Below are 22,683 nucleotides of genomic sequence, written 5' to 3'. Positions count from 1 at the left end.
ATAAGTGCTAAAACGGTAAACATGACGCAGTCTTCATGTTAATAAATGTCAAAGATAGTTCGACTTGTTGAGAAACTGTAAAAACGCACATAATGATCGCACGTGTACGCATTCTTGACGTCGAAGTTAACCGCTTAACGTCAAAAACATAACCTCACTCTCTAGTGTAGTTTGTAGTTAGATACCTTCTCTGAGTGAGAGCCTGATATAATTTGTACATGCTCATGAGTGTTTATATAACAAACAGTCGACTGGATACAAGAAAGCTAAAATTTGGCAGAATATAGGGAATCATTTTCCCATTTGAAAATTCCACGCCAAACAGGTGACTAACTTCCTGATCTAATCTACAACCAGGTTTTCTTATTGCGTGTTTTGTTGAGTCTCTGCTCAATAAGTTCAAAAGTTGATCATATAAACCTCGATTCGAAAAAATTCGTCTTGATATATTCAAAATCGTTGATCACTATCCAAATTTCTTTATATAAAAACAATTTTAAGGTTATGTTTACGAGCGAACTAGCGTCATGCTCGCGATCATTCTGTGCACTGCTTAGGTCAGTTTTAGTAATGAGTGATGCGACGTTTCCAAAAAGTATTCATATATCGACATTTTTCTCTTGAGATATCGATGATAATATTGATATTTCAATAAATAACGATACATTGATATTTTCATCATTTTCGACATCTCTATTAGTCGTTCGATTGTTGGATTAATAACATGCATGTTACCGCTACTTTTCTTGAGTTTAAAGAAAGCTTACTCATTTTTTTAAATAAATGGAGAAATTTACATTTTTAGAGTTTAAGCTTAAACTTTTAGTCTAGAAACTAAAAATAAATGAAGCAAAAGCATCGGTATGCAAAGCTTTTAACAAATAAACAGTCGGAATGGTTACTAACTATCAGTCTTACCAAGTTTTGAAATATTATTCAATGAAAAATCTACCATTTCAATAAGTAATATCAATGGTTATGGAAGGTAGAAAACTAGAAATTATTTAGGTTAGGTTAGGTTAGCTTTCTTATAAGTTTATATTAATTTACAATAATTCTCTACTTTTTATGAGTGTTGGATCTATCACAGAAGGATAGACGCGATAGTGAGATATATAAAAAAAGATTTCCACCAAATTTCAGAGGAATCGATTTGGGTAGAACTTGAGATATCATGCAAACCACTTCAAAACAATTAGTTTCAAGAAAAACACGTTTAAAGTTTGGGAAACGATTCCAGTAGAACAGTAGAATAACTCGTTCCACTCGGCCGGCTTAGACACTACTCTCTAAATCTACTGTGTCTTCGGAAATAATGCGAATGTTTAAAAATCCATTTAAGGACATATTTTTATGGGTCTTAACTTTGAAAGTATACAAAAAAAATCTTTTTTTTCAAATTTCTAGACCAGAATACCTTCTTAACAAGTAAGCAGCTAGTATGGTTTATTTGAACTTCAAGCTTTGAAATATTATTCAATCAGATATCTACCATTTAAATAAGGAATATTTCCGAGTTTTTCTTCTAATTATGGAAGGATTTTATTAATTTAATTGATCAAAACTAGAAATTATTTATGTTAGGTTAGCTTTATAACTTTGAGACCACACTAACGAGAAATGCTAATAGTCAAGGCTTAACGCGATAATTTAACAACGGCTTCAATATTGCCGTTTGGCGATAGCTCAAGTGGCGGTACATCAAAGAGATTTACGCGAGAATTGAAGGCATGAAGCGGCGACACTACGTATTGTTAGTGTGCGTCGTGAGCGCGACAGGATCGCACGTGTTTGTCTTTCAAATACGTACTATGGTTATGGAGTGGAGTACCGAGAAAGTACACACCTTGATATACGAGGTCTGGCTATGAAATAACGAAAGGGTGCAATATTTTGATGTAGACCGAAGTCAAGATGTCAAAAACAATTTCTATAAAGGAATCAATTTTTAATGAAAACAAACTCCAAACATGTAATACATATACAAAAAAAAAATATTACATAATCACTGAATAAAATTTACTACGAAAACCAATGAATGGGGTTATCAGAATGTATTTTGTGGTGCATAATAATAAAGTCGCTAAATTATAAATAGGGTCAATAAACGTATTTTTTCAAATTTTAGGATTTTGACTAATAGTAGGGACAGTTTAGGTATTAAATAAATTATATCACTCAAAAGTTACAAATAAACTTAATTTTTTTTTCAAATAAAAAATAAACAAGAGCAAACATTTTATGCAAATGATCATTAAAAAAAACGTATCAAAAATAATTTTTTTTCCTATAAAACAATGTTAATATTCATATTACATCTTCATTTTATGAACTATGAAATATATGTGAAATGATATTTCAAAAAATGTATGCTATTGAACATCTTATTAACAAAAAAACCTAATTATTAAAACAACTGCATAAAATATGCCGTAGATCCATCCCTCCATGAAGGATCATCTACTATTTTTGCCCTACAAAGTGGACAAGTTTGTTCTCTATCAAACCAAGTAGTAACACAACTTTCACAAAAGATGTGTCTACATTGAAGTAAAACGGGTGAATCATACTGATCATGACATATTGGACAATGATCACCAGCTGTTTGGATTTGATCTTTACTGGGCGAAGATCCAATGCTCTGAAATTTATAGAAAAATTTCAGTTCTTGAAGTTCTATTTGTTTCATGAGTGTACTATTATTATTTTATGTTTTTAATCGTCTTGATTTTAGGTCTCTTCTGTTATAACATTAGTTTTTTTTTTCAATAATTTTTGAAAGATAGATAAAAATTTTTGTCTATTTTATAACATAAGAGACCTAAATTTAAGACGATTTAGAAACATAAAGATATATAAAAGAAATAATATTCAATTTAATATATAATTCTTATGCTTAAATGTATACTTTGATGCATTGTATTTCTAAAAAAGTTTTTTACGCGATTTTAAATAGTTTACATATAAAAATTGTTTAATTAAACATTATAAATGTTATACATTGTTAACAATGAATTATAATTATCATTGAAATTAATCTGCCTATTGAACTAAAATATATGTACTTGAATGACTAGTAATGTGAAGATTTATTTTAAAACCTATTATTTTTCTCATTAAGCCAAAACTCCTCTAAATTTGTTTGAGGAGATCGTACAATGATCTATGTATTAAATTTCTGACATTATCCTTTGGTAAGTATTGGATAAGGACAAAAAAGTATTTGAATTTCAAAATAAACTGGTGACTTACCACATTCTGAAGAAGTTTCAAACAAGCAACTTTCAGTAATTTCACCCTCAACATTAGGTCAGATCCTTTAGATATCATATAGAAAGCAGAGAGAAATACAGCCACGATCTTTTCAGGTCCTTGATACGATTCTAGTAAGTAGTACAACCAAGGTTGTATAGTAACAATACTTCTATACATTTGGGAAATTGCTTCTATAAACAAGTAGATTTTTCCCTGAAAAACATTTTTCCACAATGTTGTTAATTGTTAATCATACGATTATTGTATGAATGAAAAAATTGATAAAAACATTGATACCTACAATTAATATTTCACCTTTTGAAGTTAATTTGTGTCATTAGCATAAGTTTTGTCAAATTAACATTTTATTATAATTGAGTACTTTCATTCATTGTATTTCTAATAATGTTTTTACACAAGTTGTACAAAAAAAAATATTTATTTACTATTATTCATAATTGAAAAATAAAGTTACGACAAAAAATTTTGTGGCATATTTATAAGTAAGAATTATAACACTCTGCCATACATAAAATGTGAAACATAAAAGCTCAGTTTTTCAAACGTGATGTTTTTATGAAATTAATGTTATGAGCATATTTCATAACTTTTTTTAAATAATGACAGCTATCGAATTTTCAAACTTAAATGTTTATATATTTATATTTGTCTCGCCAAGTTTTCACAGTTAGAATTGCAGCGATTATATACTATACTTCAATAATATAATAATACTTTACACCAGTAAAAAAGTCTTAAGTTACTCAAATAATCAAGCTCTGAAGACAATCAGTATCAGAAGTGTTAAATCTGTCTGTTCAATATAGTACCTTAACCTGGCTGCCTGATCACGAATGTCATTTGGAAAATGAAAGGACAAACCTTCATGCCAAAAAAGGATTGGGAGAAGCTATGATAAGCTTATAGGTTTTTTTGTAATATGTCTTGTTGAAGCATCTGTCAAAAACTGGGTGTGACAGACAGTCCCAAATGTGGTGCCTCCAAACACTAGGTAAAGTGATTTATCAAATGCTGCTCACTTAAATTCACACTAGACCTTATGATCTAAGGTAATATTTGGATCAACTTATAGGGATTTAAAAACTTAACAGAAGAATGTCAACTGTACAACACAAATATTACATGGGAAAGCTGATGCCAAATTTTTTAAACCTAATTAAAAGGAGGAGCTTGGATACAGCATTCTAATAACAGATTAGAAAAATTACAACAAAACTATTGAGGTTACAGTTCAAGAGGATGTTTATAGTCCCCTTATTACACAATCTAATCTAATTTATTCTTTTATTCAAATGTAAGAAAAGACAAAGGCAATGTTCCAATTGTTTTTTTTTTTCAAATCTTATTTATATTTTATGAAATGATAAAATTAATCATTATTACTTACATAACATTTTTAAACGTTTTGGGTAAATAAGAATTTGAAAATCAAATATATTACAGTCATTTAATTGGAAATATAGAATTTACCTAGAAAGTTTTTCCAGTAGTTTTTAAAATTGGTAATTTTATAAATTTTAATGTGCCCTTTCCGAATTTTAACTTTGCCAACTTGTATTTTTACTGCTCGCACCGCCATATTGGAAAAATTGAGCCTAAAAGTAATTTTTCAGTAATTTCATTTTTCAGCAAGAATAAAATTTGGTCTGCAGCTGTTTTATCTATGGTACTTTTAATAGAAATTTTCCCCTTACCTGGTTTGATAAAATATATGTTCAATCACATAGAAAGGGCTGTCAAAAGAATAAGATCTACATCTTTGACAAGAACTATTACAAATTCAAATGCAGATGAAACACTTATTCCAGTATTCACTTAGCGTATCTACATCTGTTGTGGCTTATTTGACTATGAAGTTTGTGTATTAATTTATATTTTATGATTTAGAGAAACAGAACGAACGGTAACATTACTTTTTATCTAGCACCTATGGACTTGTAGTGAGTATAACCAATAACCTGCCTCATCCTGAACTGTTCTTATGGACTAAGCTGCCTCATCCTGACCTGTACACATGGACTGAGCTGTCTCATCTTAAAGCTGACTCATGCCCAAACTTGCATCATGTTTAAACTTGTCTCACCCTAAACTTGTGTACATCATTGACAATGAGTAATGACCAAAACATGTATTGGAGTACACTTTAAGGCGTTCGTTCGCCAAAACTATTGACTATGAAAAAAAAGTCGAAACATAAATTGTAAGCAATTGTTTCTAGTTTCATTTTGGACATAAATGTTTTTACTGTAAAATGAGTCATAAAGGAGATATTGTCAAAAAACTGCTTTTGTGCGCCATTTTTGCAATATGGTGGTGTGAGCGGCAAAATATATAAAATTACCAAAAATCAAAACTCCTGGAAAAGTTTCCACATAAAAAACACTAAATGATTGTATTAATAACACAACTTTCCATAAAACACTGCAATATAATAAAAGAAAATTGAAAAGCTCTAATCCATATTTTCTTTTAACTTAATTTTTTTGTATTTTCCTGTTAACTTTCAAATATTGCGCTATATTTTCATATGACTTAGAATGTTTATTTTTAAAATTTTTGAAATAACTATTTTTTAATAATCTGATATACAAATAAAATAAAAGATTCATTAGATAAATAAACCAAAAAATGTTCAGTTGCTTTTTGTATAAATAGGCAACTTTTTTAGTGAATTATACTGTTAAAAAAAATCGCCAGATTAATCTATCATTGAATGATACGTACCCTTTTTTTAAAATCCAACACTGCTCCAGGCAACATTGTTAATAGAATTTTAACAGAAACCGTCAATAATTTTAGTGTAAAATCAGTAATAGTTACAATCCACAACAAGTTCCAAACAGTAAGTGTGTGTGTAAATGATCTTATTAATACCAAATTCAATATAACATTAAAATCATGTAGATCATCAGCAAACACATAATGAATAAATAGAAGACACACTATAATATATAACAACTCCAGAGCAAGTGAGCCTTTACTTCTTCTTTGTCTTTTGATAGTTTCCCTTTTAACAACTGAATTTGTATGTGCAAATGTTATAAATAATACAGCTAAAATAAAAATTCCATCATGATAGTCATAAAGAGATTTGGCTATTAGTATTAAAACAAAAGGAACATATTTTGATAACACTTTAAGAAACTGTTGAGCTTCAGCTACAGTCTGATTTCTTTCATCATTCTCTGTATTGTTATTATCAGCATTATTTCCTGGGTTTATTTCATTTTCCGGTTGAATAGGAATTTCAGGATCCCTGGTCGGTTCTACTTCTAAATTAATATAAAAACTATCATTATGACTTTCATTAGCAGGTCTAGGAACAGTCTGTTCAGATTGAGGTCTACTTAGAAAGTTAGTAACTTCTGCATTGACTGATCGCGCAGTTTCCACAAGAGGCTCTAAATCTCTAATGACTGTAGTTATGCTATCCCGCAATTGTCTTGCACTTTCTACTGTTCTTCTCTGAAAAGAAGCTGGAGCAGACATTGAAGATAAGTTGCTATTACTAGTTGCATGAAAAAATGTCCTCGACTGAGGTTGAGTTAGATCAACTGACTGACTTCTTTGGAAAGAAAAGTTTTGATTCGTATTGTGCGTCATATTTATTTATCTTCTCTTATGACATAAAGTATGTATGGTATAACTCAATTTAATAACCTAAACACTAATGATCACAGTACACTACAATAATATAAATAATTTACCAAAAAGATATCTATTTATTTTTTTATATGACAGAACAAAGTTTAATTACTGAAAGTTGGACAGCCTGAAAGATAAACCAACTTATTTTTTATTGTACGTCATATTTTACAGTTCTACTACATTGTCAATGTTGTAATTTACATATTTTTCATAGATTAATATGTTCAATAACTTCTTCAACAGCATCAAGTTTGTGCTCTTAAATTCAATAATTTTGTTTTTCTAAATGTTGCCGTCTTTCTACTTCGACATTTTTGACAAGTGAGTTGCCAAGGTTCTCTGTCAAATGTTTGTTGACAAAATTTGTTTGGTATATTTGTATATTATTATGGTATGTTATTAAATATTTTTTATTCACTACTCTGGATAAAAAACTGAATTTGATTGGAATATAAACGTTACTGTTATAGGTGATGATTTCAAATAAAATAAATAGTTCATTCCATTTAGAAATCGACTGTATTACGTTATGATTGACACAGATGATACTGATGAACTGTTGTTGATTCCACCTGATTTCTTCTCCGTACAATCAAGTTCAGAACATTCCCAAATAGAAGAACCTTATTATAACGTTGTTGATAATCTCATTAAACAAGTTGGAAATCTTCGAAATAGATTAAAATCCATTGAATCTTGTGACAGTTTCTGTAGCAATTCTTTGGATCGATCTTACGAATGCTTACGAAAAATGGAAAATGGAAAACAAACTTTTAGGAAATACAGTAGTACAGATGATTTATGCACATCTCGTAGTACTGAGAACAGTCCACAAAAACCTCTTGCCAAATTTAAGATAAATTCTTTGCCCAATAGTCCAAATACTGATAGGTATATATTCAAACATTCTAGAGCTTTACATCACATTTCAAATCCTACAAAAAAAAGTAATAAACTTGATAAAGATGGTCAAGTATTGACTGAAATTGATACATTTTTATCCAAAGTAAAAACTATTCAACGAATAAATGCTGCCAGAAATTTGGAAATGGATTTTAATGATTATAGTCACGTGAAAACAGGTCAATCACCTCCAATTGAGAAAAAAGAACCTTCCAAATCCAAAACTAGCCAATTTGGAGATACTAATGAAAGTATACATGAATATGAGTCTGATATTTCTCCTAATAAAGTCAAAGAAAGAGAATTAGACAACAAAACATCAATTGATAAAGATTTGGGAGTCAATTTGGATTTTACCCAAGACTTTCTACGATATAACCACATACCTTCTTATACAGATAGTAGTTCAGATTCCACGCAAATAACAGCTTATAATAGACCACGAGGTAGTGGGAAAGCTAATTTAATGATAAATCCTATCCATTCTAATGCACTCAATGTGCTCAATGTACACAAAAAGTTACTTGAAGATTCTAGTAGAAAAGTGAAGAGCAAAGAAACATATGCAGATCACAAACAAAGGAGTAAAAACACTATCGTAGGAGATAATTTAGGGACCCAATTGAGTTTGATGAATTTGGCTGATATTTGGAATGCAAATAATCACACATTAACCAAAACCCAACTAACCCAGAAGTTACAGGAGGAGAAATACAAGCGCCAGGTATTTTCTTACATAATTTGTTTTTCAATCGTGGAATATAAATTTAGATACTGCCAAAAATGTCATTTTGTAAAGTGAGGTATCTTCAAACAGTTTTTTCTTTTGGATAGGTATCTATGTTAATTATATATTTAAAAAATTGGTGTAAATGCACTATTGGTGAATATGATCTTATATGTTTTTTTAATCCTATCTTCTCGAATCACTCTTCTTGGTGTATAAAGTTTTGAATTCAAAAGAATTTAATCATTTCCTAGTAGCGAAAAGGTATAATATAAATAATGCCCCGTGCATTTCTGTTTTGTTTGAAAACAAAAAATTATTAAGCTTTCAAAAGACAAAACTTTCTTCAAGCCTCATTAGTAGCGATTTGTGGAGACAACTATATCTGCTATAATTGATTGTATATTGCCAAATATTCACAGCTGTAATTATTTATTTTGTAAATAAACACTCATTGAGGCTCCCAAACAAATATTAATATTGGAAATGATATTTCAAATTTGATCCTTATAGCACTGTGAAGAAATTATACAAGACCTTCAAACAAAAAATTTGGAACTTCAACAGAATATGTCAGTTGCTGTTAAAGTGGATGAGGCAAAAAATGTAACAATAAAAAAATATCAAGAGGCGTTAGAAAAGTTAATTTTCAGAATAGAAAAACTTGGTAAAGAAAAGCTAGATCAAGAATTTGAAATAACCAAATTAAAAAGTAAACAAAATGATGATAAAGAAAACTTAATTCAGGTAAAATTTTTTTGATAGATTATAATATATTTCAATCATATTCACCATATTCTGTTTTAGAAAATGTCTTACTATGAAAAAGAAGTTGCAGCACTTCTTAAGGTAGCTCATGGAAACCAAGAAAAAATGGCTACATTGGAACAACGATGTATAGAACTAGAAAAAGAAAATCAAACTTTGTCTAAACAAAAAGAAGTGTTAGAACAAGACTATTTGAAGGAGTGTGATAAGTACAAGCAATTGTCTGATATATTGGCATTAAAAGAGTTGGAATTGAATGAAGTAAGTGTGATTTTGAATTCAAAAATTACATATTACCGGTTTTCTTTACAAAATTCAACAATTTTTTTTATTATGACACATTTTCATTTGGTTCATCTCTAGGAATTCTATTTGTTGAACATTATATATTTCATCATCGTACTACAGAATCTTCTACATTTATTTGGTGTTTGCCCATATAGGTAAATTTTACATATAGGCATACAAAAAATTTGTTACTATAATATTTATATAAAACAATTTCATATCAAATTTATTCATGTATAAAATGCGGCAATAAGTAACTGAAACTCACATGGAGAAACTTGTGAAAAAGGTGTTATTCTAATCCTTTTCTTTTATCTAATCAGGTGTTTGGTGAGGTTTTTAGTCACTCTAGCACTCATTTCTTTGGCTGTCTTCCTCTTTCCGTCCCCAGCTCTGTTACTTGGTTTCTCCATTTATTTTTTGGCCTTCTCATGCGTTTTTTACAATTTCATAACAAATTAATTCATGTATAAAATGGGGCAATAAGTAACTGAAACTCACATGGAGAAACTTGTGAAAAAAGTATTATTCTAATCCCTTTCTTTTATCTAATCAGGTGTTTGGTGAGGTTTTTAGTCACTCTAGCACTCATTTTTTTGGCTGTCTTCCTCTTTCCGTTTCCAGCTCTGTTACTTGTTTTCTCCATTTATTTTTTGGCCTTCTCATGCGTTTTTAAGTGGTATTTCCAGCGTCCATGATTTATCTTCCTGATCTGTTTTTATCCATACAATATGATCATACCAACTCAGCTATTTTATTTTTTTCCAGAGTACTTCTTATATTTTCTCAATTAGTTTTTCCCGCCATTCTTCTTGAAGGTTTTATTTCCATTGCTTTTATTTTCGTCTCATCTTTTATATTCCTCGCTCAATTTTCTGTTGCTAATGTTATCTTATCATATATTTTCATTCATTTTTTACTCCTGCAGAATAAAACAACTTTGGCGTCGGCCAGAAATGAAATTTCCCAAAGTAAGCAAGCCGTTGAGACATGTCAGGCTGAATTCAATGAAATGAAAAGCGAATTTATGAAAATGGAACATGTCATTGAAGAAGAACGTGCATTAAAAGTGCAATTGAATAATCAAATTGCAGATTTAACTGAAGAAGTACAATCTAACAAGAAGCAACAGGTATGCATCTATTTATGTTGAGTTGTATACTGAAAGCACAATAGAGAAAACGAATATAGATGAATTAAGGGTTGTTTTTGACTGTTTGTATTGTTTAGGTTGATTTTGTCAAATTCAGTTTTAATTACTTATTAATAAAGAGTTGAAAACTCTGCTTCGAATATAATAAAATAAAATACTAGACATGTAATTGACAACAAGTTTAGTACAGGACTTGCTGATTGTGTTTGGATTTGGACTATAAGAAGAAGTAATCATTACATGTTTATGTTCTCCATACAGTCACTTGCTCTTGTCATTCACTTTCGGTTATAGCCATAATATTATTAAGTAGAGTGTATCCTACCAACATTCTATCCCATCTCCATATTATCTACATCACTCTAAGAAGGCTATATTCTGTAAAGAATAATATGATTCCTGCTTTTTTGCTATTGTGTAGTCACTCATACTGTATATCTGGAACTGAATACTAGTTAATCTTGTGCTATTAATCTATTCTCACTCATATGTTTGTATCATTTTATTCAAAATTTGAACCTGAGTCAAGCATTTTGTATTTTTATTTTGTTTTTTTGCAATACTTCATTTCTATTTTTTTAGTTCCATTAGTCTTGCTTTGTGCTCTTCTACTAAGAAATCATAAACACTGTAAAATTTTCAGAATCTTTTGCAAGAAGAATTAGCGAAAAGCAAGAAACAAGTGGAAACCAATAAAGTAGAATTAAGGAATTTCTATCAGGGCCAAGTGGAACTTCTGGTACAAAGTAAACTGAAAGAATTTCAGTGTCAACTAGATGAAACTGAAAATAAATTTAAGGAAGAAATTAAGAAAAGAGAAATGGCAATTGCAAAATCCGCTGCAACACACATACAACAAATATCAGAAAAGTAAGATTTTTATTGTATATAGGAAAATTCAGATATTATTAAAAGGCTTTTGAAACTACATTTTCACATTATTCAAAACTTTCATACACTAGGTTAGTGATTCTTTTATTTGCAATCCCTGTCAAGTGACATTATAAAAGTTAACACTTCCCTTAAACCAAAACCCATTATGTTAACATGTCCACTACCATTTGTACCTTTGCTCGATTTTTCCTCGTTTGTATTTTTCAACTAAAATGTTTACTCATTTGAAACTTATGACAGACTGGCACTTTTTGAAATATGTTAGAACATACTGTTGAATGTATTCAGGTATTCTTTGGAAATAGAACTAATTGAAAAGAAACATAAGGAGGAAACGAAACTATACCAAATACAGATTATGCAACAAAAACAACTGGTGGAAAGTCTACAAAATAAGTTAGATCAGTTCCAAGAGAAGAGAATAGAAATTGCAAAACAGCTGCAAAAAGTTATGGAATCCCAGTGGAACGAAGCTCTAAAGATTATTACGAGTGGAAGGTCTACTGGATCTATGGACGAATCAGCATTTGCCACAATAGGTAATGGTTTTTTTATTCAACTTAATTACAACTTATCTAAGAACAAGATTAACAAGCAGTACTTTTCTATTATAATTTTGAAATAAATTGTTTTAACAAGTTTGACCTACTAGTGTAGTCTCAGTTTGGTTGTTTCAAATTGATAGTTCAGAGTTTCTACCTCATATCCAATATAGTTTTTTATATCAAAGATTCAGCTCTTCTTTTCTTCTTATCATGTTCTTTTCTTCATAGCTTCACACTTATGTCTGTTCCCAGATACTTGGCTGCTTGGAGTGTAGCATTATATGATTTTTATAATTATCAACGTCTCACCATTGTGTTTATTTGTAAAATTTACACCTTTATGCGCTTTGTTCAGTTTTACCAGCTGCCAGTACACATGTGTACTGCAGTTACTTTTGTCACTGGTATGTCAGAACAGTACCTTATACACCAGCTTTCATTGGTTTGAATATTGACCTTTGCATCTAATACAAAACATTCACTAATATAAGATTCTGAAAGTAGGCAAAATTGTTCTAGGAAAAGTTATTTGAGCTTATGCTCAAAACCTTCATGTCTATGAACTTGGTTTATTATTACTTGCTTTTCTCTAAAGACAAATTGGTGTGAGAAAATTAAATATTTTCTTCAATAGTGGGTTTTTATAAATTTATTTAAAAGCTTCTGTTAAAATGGTTAGCGATCTTGGTCTATGTGATTGAAGTTCATTTATGGGTTTTCCAGGATTATAAATTTCTGGTACTTTCCAAAAACTCAGAACTTTGTTAGACTAAAACATGCATTGCTTTTCTTGTTAAAATTTTTCTTGTTGATAGATCATAATCTAGTGATTTTTATGATTGATATTCTCATATTAGTTGTATGTCTTTAGTGATTTACTTATTTATTTTTACTAGAACTCCTGCTGCTTCTGTTTCCTTTGATTAAAATGTATTTTTCAAATAATTATGCTTTACTCCTGACGGATTGTAACCTATGTTCCATTTTCTTTTGTCTTTTTTATATTGTGAGATTTTGGTAGGTCTATTTCTTTAGTGGCAGTATCTCTCCTGGTAATGAGAATAAAGTTTTTCTTCTTAATTATTATTCTCAACAAATATTTGATACCAGAGTGGCTTGTTGTGTTTTCTCTATCAGGTTTATGTTTTTTGTCTTCTTTAGGAAATTTCTCTTGAGATTAGTATTTTTCTAACTTCTTTTGTATCATTTTTTTCAACAGATCAGCTCAATAATTTAAAAACCAAATCGTACAATAACCTAGAAGATGTTCTTTCACAACATGACGAAGATCAATTAGATAGTTGTAGGAGACAGAATAATAAAGAAGAAACTAGATCTTCTAACGACAAAAGTGAAAAGCTGGATTTTCACCGGTTTTTACCTGAAAATGATACACCTGTTTCAAGTCGATTTCCACTGAATAGACCATTGAGTGGATCCGAATTTCAACATTTTTTGAGTCTGGTATGTATAATTTCATTATTCGATGTCCTTACTTGATTTGATTCTTTTTGGAATACAGGAGAGGAATCTAATTATTTCTAAATATAAATAAAAAATGACATTTTCTTCTTTAGGGATTGAGTTACGCTTTCTTGATACTAAGTCAACTACCAAGAGTTTTAAAGAAGCTACTATTAACAATATAATCAAATATCTTGTACTTATTGAACAGAAAAAATAAACATGTGATGCCATTGGCGATTTTAGTGTTTAAATATTAAATTAAATAAAATGGAGAATTTTTTTCCTGATAAGTCTAGTGATCGGATCACATGAACTTGAAGAGATTATTTTTGATTACTAAAATTAAAACACTCTACTTAACTCGTTCTGTATGTCGGTTATGGTTCAAATAAAAAAACCCACAAAACAATTGATCATTTAGTGGGCACTCAAAGATATTTTAGTAGTATTTTGTATAATCGTTTTATGACATGGTTATATGATTATTTGTATAAAAATTTAAACGTTTTCATAGTCAGGGTGTTGTAAAATCAAACACGAAAATGTACTCTGTCCAATATATATTATTGCGAGATGTCCACTCATGTATTTATCATCGGGACTGAAATTATAGTAAAAGTATAACATAAAAAATTATATGTATAAAAGTATTAAATAACTTGAAATTCTGACTAACTATGGATATTTTCTTAATATTCCTGTACATTATACGAGGATGAAATTAGCAACCCTTGCTTTATTTCATAACAAAACTGTTTTTCAAGATGAAGTTTTATGAAATAAAAATATAATTTAAAATCCTTGTTTTATATATAAATATTTTTTATTCTTAAATTTTTTTCCCAAAACCAATAGTGGTACGGCAGCTAGGGGGGTTTCCGTAGCCGTTCATACTCCCCTCAGTTTTAGAGCATTTTCTTATGTTTTTTTACGTAGAATAGATTTTTCGGGGGCGCCGAGTCGAAATCTATCGCTAAATCCATGAACTCGTTAATGTGTAACTATTTTTTCCATCAATAACTTAGCGTGTAAGAGGTTGAACAATGTTTTTTCCTTCAGTTATTGAACAAACCACCTGGTGATTTTCATCATGAGGCCAAAGAAACTGGAACTATAGATTTTAGCAAGTTACAGTATTTTCAAGTAAGTATAAAATTATAATTTTGCCATAGTATATTAACATGAACTTACTAAACAGGTTTGATTTTGATACTTATGTGAAAATAATTAATATTTATAACTCATAACTATTAAAAATATATCAATAGCTAGACCTACACGAGGGGATTTTAGAACGATCTGTCTCTCCACCTAGATCTGTCATTCTATCTTACAGATCTGATCTGTCACGGACCAAAACCGTCATTAACTACCATAAAGATCTAGTTGTATTTCAGACTGCCAGATCTGATGGGTAAGATGACGAATCCGTTGGTAAAATCGTCGGATTTCGAAAGGTCTGGATGGCAGATCAGATATTTTATAGTTGTTTAAAATCCTGACGGAAGGAAGGACATATCGTAACGACAGTGGTGTTAAAATTTTGAAAATGAGGAAGGAAAATAGAGTGGCCTTACTACGTTTGTGTATTGTAGAAATACTCACGGAACGATAACTCTAGAGTAGAGAAAACAGATCTAGGTAAATACCACAGTCATGATCGTTCACCGATCTTGATTGTGGTTGCGCATTAACAAGCAGAAATTTTACTATAATCTCAATAAGGAGATAATCAAAAGATAAAGCCAGAAGGTGTATTTTATATTCTTTTTTATGTACAGTTTCTCATATTGGTTCAACTATAGAAAAATTATATTTTTTAGGACCAAGAAGATGGAAAGTTAAACCAAAAAGGACAGAAAGATCGTAAAGGTCCTAAACCACCGTGGAAATAGAGTTATACACTCAAATGATTTATTTATTAGAAAGAAATTTATTTTATATTAATTAAAGAATACATTTTTTTTATTTTTAATAAAATATATATGCGTATTATATATAGCTCATATTTTTTGTATTTGGACCCAGCTTGAGAAGAAATAAGTATATTTTGTTAAAAAAAATATTAATAATATTCAAAATCATTAAAAATATTTCCATACAAGATTACTAAATGCAAGATGTCAGCAGAAAATAAATTCTATTTTGTAGTAAATATATAAATTTAATGTGGAAATTACAATAAGCATTCTTTCCTTTATTCCCCATGGTGATGTTTCATAGGATGTCTTCTAGAAGACATTATAGGTCTGTCTACCAACAACGATGGTGGTATATCAATAAACGTAGAATTACAATCGTTTTGTTGCATATCAAACATGTAAGATAAATCAATATCGTATCTTGGAAGTTTATCTCTAAGATATGATACAACATTATTTCCTAATATCGGTTCTCTGCTCATAATAAAACTCGATAGATATCTAGGTACTTTAGATTTTTCAGCGCAATGAAGGAGTAGAGCCCACGATGTGTAGTCTGAGTCTAAAACATACGTATTGTAGACCCCTTCATCTAAAAATGAAGGAATTAGAAAATTTATTAAATATATTTAATAAGTTGAATTTTTTAAAATAACGATTCAGATTTGTGGAAATATTGAATGCAAATATCCATCTCTTTTAAGATATTATACTTTTATAATATTAAATTCAATACACTTTTGGAAGTAAAGTTTTCTATCTTATAACATTTGTCAAACACATTTTTAAACTTGTTAAAGAAAATATTTTGATATTTGCTAAAATCGATAAAAAAACAGGTACAAGTTTAAATATAAAATCGATAGTACAAACCCAAAAATATATTAAGTTTAGGTAGTTAGTTTTCTCCGATCCCTAACATTGTAAGGACATACCTCCGAAACTCTAATATAAATAAAATAATCTTTCAATTGATAACGTATTTAATTTTTTCTATAAATACTCCGTTACCTAGCCATAATCCCAAAAGATTAATTTAATAAAATCGCTACAGCAAATCCAAAATCCCCTAATTGGGAATTGTTTAGATTAAAATTAGAAAATGTAAAGTCTTCCGACGGAGACAGTAATACTTTGAATAAATTCATCAATCCATGTGAAAAGTCAATTGAAAAATATGGGATCTACAATGATCATGATATAAACACACATGTTTTGGAATGCATTCGGGAAAAGCTTATGTTATAGTGGGAAATGGGATGGAGTTGAATACACGGCATAAGATAAAAGAAGCAATAAAATATTGTTTTGCTGTCAGACGTGACTTAAACTGTATCCTACTGACTGCACCAATTATATATTTTACTTTCGAAAATTTATTTTTAAAAATCTTAATCAGTCACCAACAGACTGATTAACGCTGTTTATTACCGTTCTAGAAGACCTTGGACGGCCAGATTTTGATTAATCCAATGTTGATCCGATACCTTCAAAATTCTCGACTTGTTAAAGACATGCATACACAACGTATGTTCCCGAGAAACGGTATCTGCATTCACGCAATAAGCAACTTTAAGATAAACTTTTTTTTGAAACACCTTGTACTATGGAAAAATATACAAGATGAAAGTATTTCCAATACTTCTTACATTCTATTAAATATTACAAAAATTTCATGGGTCTTGACCAACTTATTTTTTTGAGTAATCCCCTTGATGCTCCTAGCTCATGGAATCTGTGGAAATTTGGTGAATCCTCCCGATTCTACTTCCTGAATGTACAACTTGAAACTCAGTTGAGGACTGCAACCATCCTGGCTTTCAGAAGATAAGCCACCAGTTCTTTAATATATATATAAGTCTGGATTGTTTTTTATTTATAATTGCTTCTTATTCGTTGTACTCTCTGGGGTAATGCTAATTTGACTACTTTTTAATACATTTATTTGCCGGTGGCATCAAATTTAATATTAATTGTTCACCTCATCTAAGTACCAGTTTTCATATACCGAATACCACTTCCAGAGGAAGATTCTCCAGCCGTGAAGTTATATAAGTAAGAACAATATGGAAAAGAAGAAAATTTAATAGATATAAATGATAGTAACTAACTCAAGGACTTTTATTGAAAAAAGGATCAAATGACGATGAAGGAAGTTTTTAATTGTATAAACAAACTAAATCAAAAGATAATATCATCAAGTTATTATTTGCAACTGATTCTAAAAAAATTGTACCACCCAAGTAAAAATCTACTTTTTATATTCAGGAATAATTTCTTATAAAAACGAATTTAAAGTTCAAAATTTTTCACTTACAAGTATCTTCTGAATGAATCCAATGAGCTGGTACTTCCGGATTAGGCATAATCCAAGATATATTGCCTATCAGTATTTCATTTATAGGATCATCTACAAAACTATAAGTGAAATTCATATTAATATTCTCGAATGTAGACATGGTGAATTCTGCCCTCATACATCGATAAGAAAGAGCTTCTTCCGAGCTTGCATAATATTCGATTACGTACCAATCACCCAGCATCTGCAAATTGAAGCATGTTACTTTCAAATGATTCGAATTGAAAGACATAATTTCAATTTAAACATTTAAAAACCAAAACCAGTTTAGAGATTGAACGACAGATCATGGGAGGGTTTTGGGTGTTCAACCTCGACCCACCGCCCCTCCCCCCCGAAATAAGCAAAATATTACCTAATAATATACCGAAACGATACGAGGAGCGAAGAGAGTTAAATTATTACATTTGAATTTATATATATAGTAGCGCCTAGCACCATCTTTTGACAATAGGTACACGCAGCTGCACCTAAACTAGTGGTCGTTGCGCACAGTAACGCCATTTATAATCGAGTAGCCGAACTATTTTGTATAGTATGGAAACTTTGCGATGTTTCTTGATTAATGACCACGCACCTCGGCTGCTATATAAGCGACGGGTGACCGCTTACTGTTCCATGCAAACTCAAAGCGAATAAAAGTGAAAAGTGGTGAACGAAAAGTGAAGAGAATTAAGTGTACCGTGTAATTGAGTAATTTTAGTGCAGTGTTATTCGGTGACCGTGTTAAGGATAGATATATGAATCATTATTACTGTTGAAAAATGGAGGGAAAAAAAGGAAGTGTGCAACAGATCATCTGTGATGTGCATTGGACGTTCTATATAGAAATGAATGTATTTTTATATATACTTTATAAGACCTAACCTAACCTAAATATGGGTTAGAATACAATCATATATGTAATACTCCTATATGGACAGTTCTTATGGAAAAAACGTCTCCAAATTACGGTGCTGACAGTATTCATTGTCTCTCTCGCTGGAGGCACTTTATACAACGTATGCTTTATGTGCGCAAAAGATGCGCAGAATTAACTGTAGCGCTCGGACGAGAGAGAGAACGATACACTATTTGCTTCATTCAGTCAGACCACCTTCCACTAGAAACTGTCCATATAGTGTAAGTGGCAGTTGTTTGTAATTGATGAATAAATATCATATGCAGTCTTGGATTTTGTTCTTTAATATTACCCTATAACTGTTTGTACTCTCCTACATTCTCTCTTTTTTTTCCCGTTTTTAAGCATTTTGACCAGAATTAGTGTATGTTACGTGTTATTCCACTGTAGTTGTTGCATTCTTCCTTGTGAATTTTTTTAGGATTGGTATGACTAATGCCTTTTTCCAATATTTGCTATACTTATGTCAGTTAATTGTTGTCTCCATGTTTTAAAATTTCTATAGGAATATTATTGTCTCCTATACTCTTATTATTCTTCATATGTTTTAAGCATTCTGTCACTTCCTTTTTTGTTGGTATTGTTATAGCTAGATTCTTACTAGGTTCTTACTCACTATCATTCCTCAATTTTTCAAAATACTGTGCTTCTTCTTTTAGCATTTCTTTATTTTTATAAGGTTCTTTAATTTTTAATAAACATAAACAAGAAACATATAAACATACACGTATTAATTCCAAAATTTTTATCGTCGTAAACCAATTTTTTTCACTACAAAATTGATAACCCATTAGTGTTAGTTTTATCTTGGTAACTTCAAAGAAAAAGAATTACTGTGTATATACATATAATCACCCAAATGTTAGAAATTAATTATTTTGTATACTTGTATAATTGTCATCACTAAAGGCTGCTTGACATAATGCAATACAACGTGCAAGAAACTGTATGCAAGTCTCTGTAAACAGTGAAAGTAAACAAATTCCTAACCTCAAAATTTATCTAATATTTTGTACCTAGTTTAACAATGAAGTAAGTTTTACGAAAGCCAACTGATCTGTTAAGCCAAAAGTAACTAGATTGCAGCTTGCACGCAATAAAAATGACACAAAACCGATAATGTCAGGATCTTGCATGAAACAATCAGATTAACTTCATATGCGCACGCTTTTGATCAAGAAATATTGCGTCTTGCATATATGTAATACTTCTATATAGACAGTTCCGACTAAGGAAGACAGAATGATAACGCTCTCTCTGTCCTCCGAGGTTCCAGCTCGGTTTTACGCATTCTCAAGCATGCACAGCCTGTACGAAGTATCTGGAACGACAGAAAAAATAGTTTAAACTGTCTTTATAGAATTATTACATATATGAATACAATAAACTGAATGAATGTCTTAGTTTGACATTCCTTTCGACCCACCTAGGGTTCTCAGGTGGCCAAACCTAATAGCCGGACCCTACATTATTGAGGATATTGTGTCATTATTAATAAGGTACGACAAAAAATAATAAGTGAAAAAAAATAATCGAAAACTTCTTTTCATCAATTTCAACAACAAAAGAACAAAAAAAACTTTTTCTGATTGAGTTGCAATATAAAAATAATTATTTATATTTTTGGTTTACCGAAACCTGCTTTAAGAGCTCATATTCATTCAAAATTTATCGTTAAATATCCTTACTTGTCAAATACAAATTAAATTCTAGAACCAACATTTTGTCAACAGTGTAAACATGTTGTTCTTTCGTCCATTGCAGACCTATCAAGAAGAAAGCTCTTTCATTGATTGCGTTATGTCCTGGAATAGCAAATTAATACTGACAACTAGTTATAAGGAATTCTGAAATGGAATCTTGACTTATCATTGATTTAAAATAGGCTACCCATTTCTTATGAGCGAACAACTTCTTGAAATCAACGTTCTCTTTGATGGTGTTTAGACGGGAGGCACTTGGGCCTGCGTGAGCGACCGACTCTCGTCGCTTGCGCTCGGCCACACTCTTTTGCGAAATTTAGAGCCTGATAAAAGCCAAACAAGCCGGACACCGTTTATTTTGGCCAGCAAAAATTCAAAAAGCTTACCTATGTCCGGCTCTATCTCGACGCCTGGCAACGCTAGACCCACCATATCAAAGAGAGAACTTAATATGAAATAAATCGGATCATTTGCAAGAGGAAAGCTATAATTTTGTGTGGCCCGCAGTGATACTTCAATTTGTTCTATGTAGCCCTTGACAAGAAAAATGTGAGACCACTGTATGGGAGCTTGTAAAATACAATACAAAATCTATATCAGTAATTTTTTATAGAAAGAAATACCGAGAAATTGTTATTTCTAATGCAAAGTTGAGCAGAAATTTTTCGTTTGTTAACCAAGGTCCTAAAATAATATTATATATAGTTGCCTGCGTTTTATTGCATCGTTGTATAATTATAGTATCAGTAAATCCAGTTAATTTTTAGAAAAAGTACCCAGTGGTTAGCTAAAATTTCTTTTATTTGGATCGTTTTATTCTCTGTACATCTCAAATTCAATTTAATGATAAAATAATAATTACCTCTTGTAAATCAAAGTTTCTTATAGCTCTAACTTCCGGACATTTTGTTTTATCTTCAGGTCTATTTCTTCTTGCAAGTGCGGTTTTTATCGTAACGATAACAAACAGTGAAAACAAAATTATTAGAAATTTGACCATTTTGAAAGATTATATGAATAAACTGGACTCTCTCGTCGTTTCCCTTCATGTCGTATTTTTGTTATCATCTGTGGTGGGCGACTATCTAAATATTTGTCAATTATTGCTCATATTTTGTATAAATAACTTAATTTACTACGGAATATCTATCGATGTTATTATGGTTTATTTAGAAATTAATAGAACAAACAAGCGATTGGTTATTCTTTAAGTAGTAATTACAAATAACAATCGAATATTTCTCTAATAGCGTCAAAAAAATTTATGTATACACCTTTATATATTTTTTTAATTTTTATCGTAATAAATTCTTTATGGCAAAATTGACTATTTGTCTAGTTTTGGAGATGTACGTAATAAGTCATCTCCACTATCTGAAATTAACTTTCAAATGAAAATTATTCAAGTGATTACCTTTAGTAACGATAATGGAGGGTTTGCTTCGAAGAAAAATTGTAGCTATCCATCTATGAAATCGATAAGACCGAACGATATACTTTTACAAAGAGTTGCTGTGAAATTTCAAGTGGATACTTTAATAGCAAAGCTCAATAGTTGTCAAAATGACATCTTCACAGCAAAAAGCGTTTTATGTTATATGCTTTGTTAATTTACACTGAATTTTTTCAGCCATAAACTCTCTCCCGGGGATAACAATTCCACCAGGACATTTTACATTCGTTCCTTAGCTACCAATTAATGGACTAGGATTAGGCCCCTTGTCCATATTTTAACTGTTCTTACATTTAAATATCGCAATCCTTTCAAATGCATCCAACAATTTAGTATTGAATACATTTAACAATCGACTCGATTTTTCGTTCCATCCATATTTTAAATGAGCTATGTGCTCTTTAAACCGGACATTAACGGATCTCTTAGTCTGCCCAACAAACTTCACGTCATAATCATTATAGCTAATTTTATAGATATCACTCTTTTCCAAATCTAGTGTTTTATCCTTACGATTACCAGAATACTTTTCGGAAATTTCAATATAAAAATAGCTTATTGGTATTAAACTTTAATGCAAAATCTGTGTAATTGAGGAAATTGTTGAAAGCTCCTTAATAACAATTATTAAACTTCTAGAATCTATTATATAACGGAATGAATATTATGGAGGCAT

General features: G+C 30.4%; 3 protein-coding genes across 5 annotated transcripts; 1 reads left to right on the top strand and 2 right to left on the bottom strand.

The window, feature by feature from the left end:
* Positions 1 to 1,927: 1,927 nt before the first annotated feature.
* LOC130443943 (RING finger and transmembrane domain-containing protein 2) lies at positions 1,928 to 7,211 on the bottom strand. The gene is made up of 3 exons (XM_056778850.1): positions 6,001 to 7,211; positions 3,253 to 3,468; positions 1,928 to 2,641 (listed from the first exon to the last, which is right to left on the bottom strand). The coding sequence occupies exons 1-3, from the start codon at positions 6,877 to 6,879 to the stop codon at positions 2,408 to 2,410; spliced, it is 1,329 nt and encodes a 442-aa protein (XP_056634828.1). The 5' UTR covers positions 6,880 to 7,211; the 3' UTR covers positions 1,928 to 2,407.
* A 19-nt stretch (positions 7,212 to 7,230) lies between these two features.
* On the top strand, positions 7,231 to 15,627 carry LOC130443942 (repetitive organellar protein). Of its 3 annotated transcripts, none has more exons than XM_056778849.1 (10): positions 7,231 to 7,245; positions 7,395 to 8,551; positions 9,068 to 9,301; positions 9,362 to 9,583; positions 10,539 to 10,742; positions 11,407 to 11,633; positions 11,946 to 12,196; positions 13,422 to 13,666; positions 14,729 to 14,812; positions 15,493 to 15,627. In XM_056778849.1, exons 2-10 carry the CDS (start codon positions 7,454 to 7,456, stop codon positions 15,562 to 15,564), a joined length of 2,637 nt encoding a protein of 878 aa, XP_056634827.1. In that variant the 5' UTR covers positions 7,231 to 7,245; positions 7,395 to 7,453; the 3' UTR covers positions 15,565 to 15,627. The 3 variants fall into 3 exon arrangements, with proteins under 3 accessions (XP_056634827.1, XP_056634825.1, XP_056634826.1); XM_056778848.1 differs by lacking the exon at positions 7,231 to 7,245 and adding an exon at positions 7,248 to 7,315; XM_056778847.1 differs by having other exon boundaries at positions 7,235 to 8,551.
* Positions 14,213 to 21,578, bottom strand: LOC130443944 (apolipoprotein D). Its single transcript, XM_056778851.1, has 3 exons — positions 21,417 to 21,578; positions 17,909 to 18,134; positions 14,213 to 16,183 (listed from the first exon to the last, which is right to left on the bottom strand). Exons 1-3 carry the CDS (start codon positions 21,552 to 21,554, stop codon positions 15,867 to 15,869), a joined length of 681 nt encoding a protein of 226 aa, XP_056634829.1. The 5' UTR covers positions 21,555 to 21,578; the 3' UTR covers positions 14,213 to 15,866.
* Positions 21,579 to 22,683: the final 1,105 nt, after the last annotated feature.

The sequence above is a fragment of the Diorhabda sublineata genome, chromosome 5 (genome assembly GCF_026230105.1).
Source record: "Diorhabda sublineata isolate icDioSubl1.1 chromosome 5, icDioSubl1.1, whole genome shotgun sequence".
In the NCBI taxonomy this organism is placed as follows: Eukaryota; Metazoa; Arthropoda; class Insecta; order Coleoptera; family Chrysomelidae; genus Diorhabda; species Diorhabda sublineata.
Note: the sequence above shows the minus strand (reverse complement) of the source record. Positions and strands in the feature narration are given on the sequence as shown.

Excerpts from the sequence above, each read along its gene's own strand:
- LOC130443944 (XM_056778851.1), bottom strand. The coding sequence starts at position 21,554 with ATGGTCAAATTTCTAATAATTTTGTTTTCACTGTTTGTTATCGTTACG. Across the intron at positions 18,135-21,416 it reads GAAACTTTGATTTACAAGAG|ATGCTGGGTGATTGGTACGT; the intron begins GTAATTATTATT and ends TTCAATTTGCAG. Across the intron at positions 16,184-17,908 it reads GATTCATTCAGAAGATACTT|ATGAAGGGGTCTACAATACG; the intron begins GTAAGTGAAAAA and ends CTTCATTTTTAG.
- LOC130443942 (XM_056778849.1), top strand. The coding sequence starts at position 7,454 with ATGATTGACACAGATGATACTGATGAACTGTTGTTGATTCCACCTGAT. Across the intron at positions 9,302-9,361 it reads ATAAAGAAAACTTAATTCAG|AAAATGTCTTACTATGAAAA; the intron begins GTAAAATTTTTT and ends ATTCTGTTTTAG. Across the intron at positions 11,634-11,945 it reads ATACAACAAATATCAGAAAA|GTATTCTTTGGAAATAGAAC; the intron begins GTAAGATTTTTA and ends GAATGTATTCAG.
- LOC130443943 (XM_056778850.1), bottom strand. The coding sequence starts at position 6,879 with ATGACGCACAATACGAATCAAAACTTTTCTTTCCAAAGAAGTCAGTCA. Across the intron at positions 3,469-6,000 it reads TGTTGGATTTTAAAAAAAGG|GGAAAAATCTACTTGTTTAT; the intron begins GTACGTATCATT and ends AATGTTTTTCAG. Across the intron at positions 2,642-3,252 it reads TGAAACTTCTTCAGAATGTG|AGCATTGGATCTTCGCCCAG; the intron begins GTAAGTCACCAG and ends TATAAATTTCAG.